Raw genomic sequence first — 12,539 nt, 5'->3', positions numbered from 1 at the left:
CCAGCTGGGACTCTACTGTTAGTGATATCATATAAAATAAAGGATGTGAACTATTCAAAAGCTGGGACTCTACTGTTAGTGATATCATATAAAATAAAGGATGTGAACTATTCACCAGCTGGGACTCTACTGTTAGTGATATCATATAAAATAAAGGATGTGAACTATTCACCAGCTGGGACTCTTCTGTTAGTGATATCATATAAAATAAAGGATGTGAACTATTCATCAGCTGGGACTCTACTGTTAGTGAATTCATATAAAATAAAGGATGTGAACTATTCACCAGCTGGGACTCTACTGTTAGTGAATTCATATAAAATAAAGGATGTGAACTATTCATCAGCTGGGACTCTACTGTTAGTGATATCATATAAAATAAAGGATGTGAACTATTCACCAGCTGGGACTCTACTGTTAGTGATATCATATAAAATAAAGGATGTGGACTATTCACCAGCTGGGACTCTACTGTTAGTGATTTCATATAAAATAAAGGATGTGAACTATTCACCAGCTGGGACTCTACTGTTAGTGATATCATATAAAATAAAGGATATGGACTATTCACCAGCTGAGACTCTACTGTTAGTGATATCATATAAAATAAAGGATGTAAACTATTCACCAGCTGAGACTCTACTGTTAGTGATATCATATAAAATAAAGGATGTGAACTATTCATCAGCTGGGACTCTACTGTTAGTGAATTCATATAAAATAAAGGACTGAATATTCACCAGCTATCACTAACAGTAGAGTCTTAGCTGATGACTAGTTCACATCCTTTATATTTATATGCTATCACTCTACTGTTAGAGTCCCAGCTATAAAATAGTTTACATCCTGTTATTTTATATGTGATATCACTAGCAGTAGAGTCTACAGTTAGTGAATATCACATCCTTTATTTTATATGACTATCACCAGCTAACATAGTGGTTTCAGCTGATGAATAGTTTACATCTTTAGTGATATCATATAAATACTCATATCATAAATACTAAAGTAGATTGATGAATAGTCCCAGCTGATGAATAGTTTACATCCTTTATGTTATATGATATCACTAACAGTAGAATCCCAGCTGATGAATAGTTTACATCCTTTATGTTATATGATATCACTAACAGTAGAGTCGCAGCTTTTGAATAGATGACATCCTTTATTTTATGTTATACCACTGATGCCACTGACTTATGTCTAATAATTTGGTTTATAATCTTTATCTGTCCTGCTTTTGTCTAATATTTTTGTTAATAATTATTATTTGTTCTGCTTCTGTCTCATACTTTGGTTTATAATACTCTCTGTCCTGATCTTTCTTGTACTTTGGTTTATAATTATGCTCTATTTTGCCTCTTTATAGTACTTTAGTTTAGAATTCTCTCTGTTCTACTTTGGTTTATAATTATTCTCTGTCCTGCTTTCGTCTAATACTCTAGTTTATAATAACTCTCTGTCCTGCTTCTTTCTAATACTTTGGTTTATATTAACTCTCTATCCTGCTTCTATCTAATACTTTGGTTTATATTAACTCTCTATCCTGCTTCTATCTAATACTTTGGTTTATAACAACTTTCTGTCCTGCTTCGTTCTAATACTTTGGTTTATAATTATTATCTGTTCTGCTTGTATCTATTATTTTGGTTTATAGTAACTCTCTGTCCTTCTTCTGTCTAATACTTTGGTTTATATTAACTCTCTATCCTGCTTCTATCTAATACTTTGGTTTATAACAACTTTCTGTCCTGCTTCGTTCTAATACTTTGGTTTATAATTATTATCTGTTCTGCTTGTATCTATTATTTTGGTTTATAGTAACTCTCTGTCCTTCTTCTGTCTAATACTTTGGTTTATATTAACTCTATCCTGCTTCTATCTAATACTTTGGTTTATAACAACTTTCTGTCCTGCTTCGTTCTAATACTTTGGTTTATAATTATTATCTGTTCTGCTTGTATCTATTATTTTGGTTTATAGTAACTCTCTGTCCTTCTTCTGTCTAATACTTTGGTTTATATTAACTCTCTATCCTGCTTCTATCTAATACTTTGGTTTATAACAACTTTCTGTCCTGCTTCGTTCTAATACTTTGGTTTATAATTATTATCTGTTCTGCTTGTATCTATTATTTTGGTTTATAGTAACTCTCTGTCCTTCTTCTGTCTAATACTTTGGTTTATATTAACTCTCTATCCTGCTTCTATCTAATACTTTGGTTTATAACAACTTTCTGTCCTGCTTTGTTCTAATACTTTGGTTTATAATTATTATCTGTTCTGCTTGTATCTATTATTTTGGTTTATAGTAACTCTCTGTCCTTCTTCTGTCTAATACTTTGGTTTATATTAACTCTCTATCCTGCTTCTATCTAATACTTTGGTTTATAACAACTTTCTGTCCTGCTTCGTTCTAATACTTTGGTTTATAATTATTATCTGTTCTGCTTGTATCTATTATTTTGGTTTATAGTAACTCTCTGTCCTTCTTCTGTCTAATACTTTGGTTTATATTAACTCTCTATCCTGCTTCTATCTAATACTTTGGTTTATAACAACTTTCTGTCCTGCTTCGTTCTAATACTTTGGTTTATAATTATTATCTGTTCTGCTTGTATCTATTATTTTGGTTTATAGTAACTCTCTGTCCTTCTTCTGTCTAATACTTTGGTTTATATTAACTCTCTATCCTGCTTCTATCTAATACTTTGGTTTATAACAACTTTCTGTCCTGCTTCGTTCTAATACTTTGGTTTATAATTATTATCTGTTCTGCTTGTATCTATTATTTTGGTTTATAGTAACTCTCTGTCCTTCTTCTGTCTAATACTTTGGTTTATATTAACTCTCTATCCTGCTTCTATCTAATAATTTGGTTTATAACAACTTTCTGTCCTGCTTCGTTCTAATACTTTGGTTTATAATTATTATCTGTTCTGCTTGTATCTATTATTTTGGTTTATAGTAACTCTCTGTCCTTCTTCTGTCTAATACTTTGGTTTATCATGAACACCACAGAAACCCTTTTAATATTATATGTTGTATTTTATTCATTTGTGTGGTGGTTGAACAAAGGAATAACAAATATTTTATGAAATGTTATATTTTTAAAACTTATAATAAGATGATAAAACATTACTAAAATAACCATATCTTAATTCAACCAGTTTGTTTTGCCCAAAGTTACAAGACAGTTAAATAATGTGTGTTATATTTTTTCAGCTTAAACATTTTCTACATTTTTTTATTTTCTCTGTGTTATTATTAATAATACTTGAATGCCTTTACCAATGTTTTATTTAGTTTAAATTAGTTAAAAATATTGTGTTGAAGTGAAACTAAGGAAGTCTGTATTAGTAAAGTAAGTGTCTACCTTCCCTGTTTTAAAGTTTCAGTAAAAATAAAGAAATTGGAACATTTTGTAAATTGTACAAATTAAAGATGAATTCTCAGACTTATAGCTCCATGATTTTTATTTCTTACAGGGGTACAGCAAAACCTCCATATTGTTCTTGTGATGAATTTTACTGATCCAACATTTACTGTTAATTGTGAAAGTAATCCAGCATTCTACAAGTGTTGCAGTGTTCAGTGGTGGACAGGGTGGAGTAGAGACAGTATGAGACAGGTGTTGTGAAAAAAAAATTATACTGAAAGAGAAATTTGTGTGCAGATTTGTTTTAAATTTAGAAGAACCATTTAAATCTCAAACTTCTGTCAATGTTTTGGTAGTTTTTTTTTAAACATGGTACAAATGATTTTTATGGCTTAAACCTGTAAGTAAACTGGGATACTTTTTACATCTCTGGTATTATAAAGTTGAATATGGTATAAAGTTTACACATGATTTCATTACAGATATAAATGAAGTTGTTACATTCTTCCAAAGAAGCCCACAATTTCCCAAGTTACTTTAAATATATGAAGATGTGTGTTTGAAGATCCAAACAATGTACTCAACAAAGTAGAAGTAACTTTTATATAGATATTATGTGTGTGTGTGTGTATATATATAATAACCATAATTTTTAAAAGCCAAAAAAACACACATTAAAATTTAAACAATTAAACAAAATATACTGCATTTTAAAAAAGATCCTGGGGTACAAGCTACAATGTGGGATTATAAAATATATCTAGGTTTTGGAGGTGACTGTAGAAGTTGGACCCACATTGTGGTGGAGATACACTTCTTTCAGTCTTAACCTCCAGTTCACTTGTCTTGTATAATAAATAGACTAAATTAGACTAACAATTAGGGGCGCAAGATGTGGGTGCTTAAGCCCACAATGTCTCGTATCTGTTTTACCCTCTACTGCCTGTAGGCAATTGTGGGAAGGTGACTGCTCTCCAAAGTTAGAATAAGAAAAAGTTAATGGTAAAAAATAAAAATAAGAAAATAAGGTACTACCATTTGGGGATAAGTGAGATGGAACTTACTTTCTGATGTTAGCATTCCTGCCATCAGTATGGTAAAGGGACTAATACTAATTAACACAACATTGAACCATATCAGTGAACTAAATTTACTATGAGTGTAGTGCTTTTATATACAGCTCAAGGTGTAGATACATATAAAGTAGTGCCAAGTTCTTAAATGATCTTATTTTTAATAAAAATAATTATTAGTAATCTTATTTTCTTCATTTTTATTACATAACAGTATAATTTTATTTAATACATTGTTATATTTATTACAGAATAGTTTGGTAATTTTATTTAATACATTCTTATATTTGTTACACAATTGTTTGCTAATTTTATTTAATACATTCTTATTTTATAACAGAATAATTTAATGATTTTATTTAATGCATTGTTATATTTGTTACACAATTGTTTGATAATTTTATTTAATACATTATTATATTTGTTACAGAATAGTTTGGTAATTTTATTTAATAGATTATTATATTTGTTACAGAATAGTTTGATAATTTTATTTAATACATTCTTATATTTGTTACAGAATAGTTTGATAATTTTATTTAATACATTCTTATATTTATTACAGAAAAGTTTAATAATTTTATTTAATACATTCAAATATTTATTACAGAATAGTTGAATAATTTTATTTAATACATTCTTATAGCTGTTACAGAATAGTTTAATAATTTTATTTAGAACATTCTTATATTTGTTACAGAATAGTTTAATAATTTTATTTAATACATTCAAATATTTATTACAGAATAGTTTAATAATTTTATTTAATACATTCTTATATTTGTTACAGATTAGTTTAATAATTTTATTTAAATTTTCTTTATTAAATCTATTAACTATTAATTTTTGTATCAGTATTCCTACAATATCAACAGCTAGGGTAGAGGCTATACTGTGGGTTAAAGAATGTACCCTAAGTTTTAGAGTTGACTGAAAAAGTAGGACTCGCATTGTGATGGAGATACACCTTCTATCAGTCTTAACTTCTATTTTTCAGTCTCATGTGAAGAAATAAATGAATAAAAATAATAGAAATATCTATCATACTTCACTCTCTGTGGATAGTTGTGGAAAAGTGATTGCTCTCCAAAGTAAAGAAAAAGATAAAATAATGAAAAAATAAAAGTAAGAATAAGGTACCACCATTTGAGGGTAAGTTAAATAAACTTACCTCTTGAAGTTAGCATTCCAGCCTCCATTATGGTAGAAAGGCACTAAATTAGTAGCCAAGTAAATGAATAGTACTACTATGAAAAGTAACTAATATAACTCTCAATTACCACTCATTAAGTCTTTTGTGACTAACATTCATACTCTGGACAAGTCTTCACATGCAGTAAGGTGTTCATCCATATAAAATAGTGGCAAATTGTTAAATGGCCTTGTTAACAAATAAATACAATTATCAGGGATTTTTCAGTAAAATTTCTTTAACATTTATATTTTTATATTTATTTAATGCCTTCTTGTGTTTATTACAGAATATTTGAATAATTTTATTTCAAGTTTCTGCAGTAAATTCATTAAATATTAATTTTTGTATCAATATTTTAACATTAATGATAGAATATTGTAATTTATTACAAATTTTGAATAATTGTGAAGTTATAACAGAGGAGTAAGGTCCATTGCTATTAAAAAAAAGGTAAACCATATATTGGAAAGGTGAAATATCTTCTTTTATCAAAAATATTTATATTGATATCTTTATCAATTATTTTAATTTCTAAATCTACTGGATAGATAGTGTTAATAACATTATTTATTTCAGGATTATTTATACTGAGTAAATCATTTATATATCTGTATGTTAAAGCAAAAATATCTGGGTTTATTTAGTTTTCTGTTGATCTGTTTACTTAATAATAAAGATATAAATTTACTATCCAAGTAGAATAGTGAATTCCCATTGGAACTCTTATTAAATCTGGTTGTTGAAAAACATATAATTATTATAAATGCAGAAAATTAATATATCTTTTATGTTTTTAGAGTTAAGTTGATAGTTTCAGCAGGCTTAATTGGCAGCAGTTTGGAGTTAAACTAGTTAGTTTAGATAGCTGGTTGGAACTCTCTATACTAGTATAATTTGTTAACTGTGCTAAGAATTTAGTTCTTTTCAACCATAATGGGGGCTGGAATGCTAACTTCAGCAGGTAAGTTTATTTAACTTACTTAGAACCGTATTTGTATTTATTCATTATTTTATATTCTTTACTTTGGAGATCAGTCACCTTCCCACAACTGTCAGCAGGCAGTGAAGGATGATAGAGATGTGGGATGTTGTGGGCTTGAGTACCCACATCTCATTCTCCTGATTTCTATTGCTATTCCTTTATTTTATTTCTTTATGTGAGACTGGTAAACAGAGGTTAAGATTGATAGATGGTGTAGCCCCACCTCCCAGGGAAGGTTCTGTTCTTTCAGGTTACCTCCTCCAGGATCTAAACATCCACCCACGTGCTTGCCATGCGTGTCAACTCATGAATGGGAGGAGAGGTTCCTGATGGTTGAGGGGTCTAACCCTAACACACCACTTTGGCCTTCAATTCCTGCAGGCGGGAGGCCTTGGGGTAGTCCCCCTTGGGTCCTCATTCTCACATTTACATCACCACATCTGTTTGCCACCATCAAGGCAGGTTATCTTAATTGCAGAGTACGGCCATACATTCTAAACCCTCTCTGATGTTTCCAGTGTCAACAGTTCGGTCACTCAAAGACGTCATGTCCTGGGTCCTTGGCATGTGCTCGTTGTGGTGGCAAGGACCATGATGCCTACAAGTGTGAAATGGACCCTCATTGCATCAGTTGCTATGGCTCTCACTTGTTCTACTTTTGTTCTTGCCCTAAATGGTTGGAAGGAAAAGAGGTGCAGCGTTTGAAAACGATTCATAACATTACTTATCTTGAGGTTTGAAAGTTACTGTTCACCTCATCTTGGACCTATGCTGCTGCACTTCATTCTATAACTACTATGGGAGTGCAGACAGATCTCTCTGTGCCTCCTAAAGAATCATTCTCCAAACAAATGAAAAGTCTTTTGACCTCCAAGGTTAAAGAAGTTGATAAATCAACTTCAACACCTGTCCCTTATATACATTCCACCAAACCTCAAGATTCACTTCCTTCATGTATGTGTACAGTCGTTTCCTCGGATACATCTTCTTCTCCCACCTGAAGATGCAAAACGATCATATGTTCATGTCCTCATTTGCTGGAATCCTCTTCCAACAGCAAAGACCTGCCCAGTTGACCCAGGGCATAATCCATGGAGGTCGATAGACCTCTCTCGAATAAAGACAGTAAAGTAAAAAGATGTAGTCGTAAACAGAAGGGGGTTTTTGCCCAATTCACCTACACATAAATAAAAATGGCCACCCTGATACAATGGAACTGTCGAGGTTTACGTTCTAATCTGGATGACATCAAAACACTGATTGCTTCCAACCATCCTGTTTGTCTTTCCTTACAGGAAACATTTCTGAAACTTGCCAATACAGTCACCTTTCAGCAGTTTTCTTTATACAGAAATAACAGGCTGTGTGATGGACAAGTGCATGGAGGGGTGGCACTGTTGATTTATCAGCATGTGCCCACTCTGTCTTTGCCACTCGACACATCCTTGGAGGCCATATCCATCCGTGTTTTTTTGGGTCATACCATTACTTTTTTTTCTCTCTACCTGTCACCTAGAGAGACATATGATCAATCAGGCATTGATGCTCTCATTTAACAGTTATCGTCTCCTTTTTTCATCCTGGGGGACTTTAATGGACATCATAAGTGCTGATATTGATAGGAGGGGTCACTCTGACCATAACCTTTTTCTTTTCAACACTGGTTCTTCTACTTATTTCCATGCACCTAGTCAATCCTTTACTGCTGTTGATCTCTCAGTTTGTTCCTCTTCATTATTTTCCCATTTTTCATGGAGGGTTCACAATACTCCACGAGGCAGTGCTCAATTTCCTATAATCTTTAGAGAGACTGGCCATGGTTGATACCACCCCACCCATGTGCACTGATTGAAGCTGGATCAGGCAAACTGGCCCTCTTTCACTGCTCTCACAGAACTTGATTCTGCCATTGTCTGTAAGCCATCAATAGACGACTGTGTGGCAGCAGTAACTGACTGTATTATACAAGCAGCTGCTCAGTGTATTCCTAAAACCTTGACATGTTTCCCACGATATCCACGTCCATGGTGGAATCCTACCTGCCACATGTCATGGAAGGCTCAAAAAACAGGCCTGGGATACTTTCCGTAATTATCCCACACTCTCAAACCACATCGCTTTCCAGCGGGCCCATGCACATGCTTGGTGGGTAAGATGTCAAAGCCAAAAGGAATCATTGATTAAGTTCACAACCAGCATTTCTTATACCACTAGTTACAAAGTCATATGGGACAAGATATGAAAGGTCAGTGGACAATATAACTCTGTCCCCCTCTCAATCTTGCTCTCTAATGGCCAGAAAGTAGCTGATACCTTGAGCATTGCTGATACTCTTGGTGAAAGTTTTTGCTGGGTATCTAGCACTTCTGCTTCTTTTTCCACCTTCTTAGCCATCAACACTCAGGCAGAGCAATCACCTCTTTCCTTTTGAGCTGATTGTCTCTATGACTATAATCATCCCACACACTGGTGAAACTCAGACTGGCCCTTCATCATTCTGGCAGTACATAGGTTGAACCTGATGATATACAGTATGAAATGCTGTGCCATATATCTTCCTATCCTCCTGATTGTTTTTTAACTGGATTTGGCAGGAGAATGTTTTTCCTGATGCCTGATGCCAGGCTATTGTCATACCTTTCTCCAAGCCTGGGAAAGATCCCAAGATTCCTTCAAACTACCGCCCAATTGCTTTCAGGAGCTGTCTCTGTAAGACCTTAGAGAGGATGGTTAATGCTCGTTTGGTTTGGTTCCGATGACAGCGCTCCTTCAGGAACCACCTGATTTGACTTCAAACGTCAATCAGAGAAACCTTTCTCAAACAACATCTTGTATCAATATTCTTTGACATTGAGAAGGCTTATGATACAACATGAAGGTATGGCATTTTGCGAGACCTCCGCATATATGGGTTACGTGGCCATTTTTATTAAAAATTTTAATTGACAGGAGATTCCGAGTTCATGTGGGTTTCGACACTTTCCCATTCCTTTCTACAGAAACTTGGAGTCCCTCAGGGCTGTGTTTTAAGTGTCACACTCTTCAGTATAAAGATTAATGCTATCACTGAACAACTCCCTCTTACTGTTGCAAATAGGCTCTATGTCGACGACTTTCACATCTCATGTCAGTCGTTGAACATGAGATATATTGAGCGGCAGCTACAGACTGCCCTCAATTGTTTATTGATGTGGACCACAGCAAACGGTTTTACATTCTCTCATTTTAAAACCGTTTACATGCACTTTCACAGCCAGTGGGGTATTCACTTTGATCCTGAACTCTGTATCTGTGAAGCTGTGCTGCCTGTGGTCTCTGAGAATAAGTTCTTGTGGCTTATCTTTGACTGTAAGCTGACCTTTATACCACACATCAAGCAGCTACGAGTCAAGTGTACAAGAGTACTGAACATCCTCCATGTCCTTGCTTCCACCACTTGGGGAGAGAATCGATGTTCTGTGCTAAAGATATATCATGCTCTTATTCAATCGAAACTCGACTATGGATCACTGGTCTATAGCTCTGCCAGACCCTTGGCCTTAAAGATACTGGACCCTATTCATCATCAAGGACTTTGGCTCTGTACTGGTGCTTTCTGCACCTCCCAGTTCAGAGCTTATACATAGAGTCTCATGAACCTTCTTTCCACCTCTGCTGTTTACAACTGTCTTTACTTTATGCTTTGAAATTTCATTCCTTACCAAAGCATCCCACCTGGGGTTGTGTTTTCCTTCCTTTGATGAGCCATTCTTTTTCAGACCAGATGGTCTGCCATTGCTTTTTTGGCCCTTGTATCCAGGTGCATTTGGATAAATTGGGCCTGCCCTTGGATAACATTGCTGTATCCACTGGTTAGCCTATCCGACCATGGCTTCTTACAGTCTCCAGTTGTGACTTATCTTTAAGTCATCTGAGAAAAGTAGATTGGAAATACTGTCTGCTATTTGCTGAACATCTTTCGAACCATCCTTCTATTCCCCTTTATGCAGATGGTTCGAAATTAGGTGACTGTGTGGGCTCTTCCATGGTTTATTATGGTTCGGTGGTTGTGCGCAGAATCTCCTCTACAGCTTCTGTGTTCACTGCTGAACTGTATGCCATATTTCTTGCCCTGTATCACATAGAAGCTAAGTAGTACTTAAACTGCACGATTTATACTGACTCGCTTAGTTCTCTACTGGCACTAGAATTGCATCACATTGGTTCACACCCTGTTCTCACCGATATTCAAAACTGACTGGCCCATTTCTCTTTAACATCTACTTCTATCCAGTTTGTCTGGACACCAGGCCATGTTGGTATTCCCAGGAAGGAGCTCGTCAACACTTTACCAAAGTCTATCTGCTCTGGCACTGTCACCGCTTTACCTGTCCCATACATGGACTATGGTCCTGTATTCAAGGCTTGACTCCGTGCCAGCTGACAGTCGACTTGAAGTGAGCAATGTGAAAACAAGTTTTTCCAAATAAAACCCTATATTGGACTTTGGCTGTCTTTCTTCCTTAAGATTGGTAAGAGGAAATTGTTCTAACTAGACTACACATTGGTCACAGTTTTTTAACTCATCGTTTTCTTTTATCTGGAACTGATGCACCAGTGTGTAGTTTGTGTAACAGTCAGATCACAATAAGCCACATTTTACTTTCTTGTCATCATTACGATTCACAACGACGGCACCATTTTAAGCATGTTTTGTTCCAAGGTTTGTTCATAACATTAGACAGTGTTATTGGTGGTTGTGACACTGTCCACCTTGGTAATGTTTTTAGTTTTTTGAAGGCCATTAATCTTTTTAATGCTATTTAAGTTTTTTAATTTATACATTACATCTTTTTAATGTGGCTCCCTTTTAAAAATCACAGTTCATCTAGTTCGATTTGAAATTAGAAATTGGCCATAACATTAAATAACTCAATACCAGGACTGGAAAGTCCAACTTCAGGTGACTGACAGTGGTTTTTGTACTTACCTGTTAGTGTTCCTGGTGAGTTATAATTATTACAGCTATACTACAGAAAGTCCTTTGCAACTTGTATTACTGTAGTTTTTCTCTTCACATTGTAAACTAGATGTAAACATTGGTTTTATACTATTTATGTTTTTTTAAACTTTGTTTTGTTTTACCTTAATTTTCTTTTATGTATTTTACTAAATTTACTTTAATTTTAACTTTTTACCAGATGTTTGACACAGATAGCCTGGCTGCTTTGTGCTAGAAAACACCAAATCAATCAACCAACCAACCTCCAAAACCTAGGATACAATCTGTAACCCACAGTATAGCCTGTATCCTGTGATCCTTTCATTTGGTGCAGCAATTTGTATTTTTTATCTTTGTTTGAACTTGATTTTGGTTATATATGTGTGTGTTTGTACTATGTGCCAAAGACATAATGTGTTTAATATGAGCCTCTAACATTTCTTCACTTTTAAAAATAACAGTAGTTTTGTCCATTGTAACCATTATATGTAGATGATATTGAGACACTTTAGGCTGGTAGTGGTGTTAATGTCACAGTTTAATTAACAGTAGTCATGTCAGCATGAATTGTTCCTGACTTTATCATTAGCTCATCTAAATTATTGATGGTCATACCTGGATCTCTGATCTTCTAGTTTATTGATGGTCATACCTGGATCTCTGATCTTCTAGTTTATTGATGGTCATACCTGGATCTCTGATCTTCTAGTTTATTGATGGTCATACCTAGATCTCTGATCTTCTAGTTTATTGATGGTCATACCTGGATCTCTGATCTTCTAGTTTATTGATGGTCATACCTGGATCTCTGATCTTGCAGTTAAATGTAGAACAAAATCTTTCAGGTTGAAGATGCTATTGAAGTTACATGTGTACAAATGTGGATTATAGGTATAAGAAACACATCACTAAATTAAACACATTTGTATC

At 34.1% G+C, this 12,539-nt stretch overlaps 1 protein-coding gene across 1 annotated transcript in view; it reads left to right on the top strand.

Annotated features, from left to right (window-relative positions):
• LOC143230147 (cytoplasmic dynein 2 heavy chain 1-like) overlaps positions 1–12,539 on the top strand; it is a 291,177-nt gene that overhangs the window by 198,917 nt on the left and 79,721 nt on the right. Inside the window, 1 exon segment of the mRNA XM_076463222.1 lies at positions 3,488–3,630. Within this exon segment, the coding sequence (XP_076319337.1) occupies positions 3,488–3,630 (143 nt within the window).

This window comes from Tachypleus tridentatus, chromosome 10, assembly GCF_004210375.1.
Source record: "Tachypleus tridentatus isolate NWPU-2018 chromosome 10, ASM421037v1, whole genome shotgun sequence".
NCBI classification, from domain to species: Eukaryota; Metazoa; Arthropoda; class Merostomata; order Xiphosura; family Limulidae; genus Tachypleus; species Tachypleus tridentatus.
This window is presented reverse-complemented; position numbering and strand designations above follow the sequence as displayed.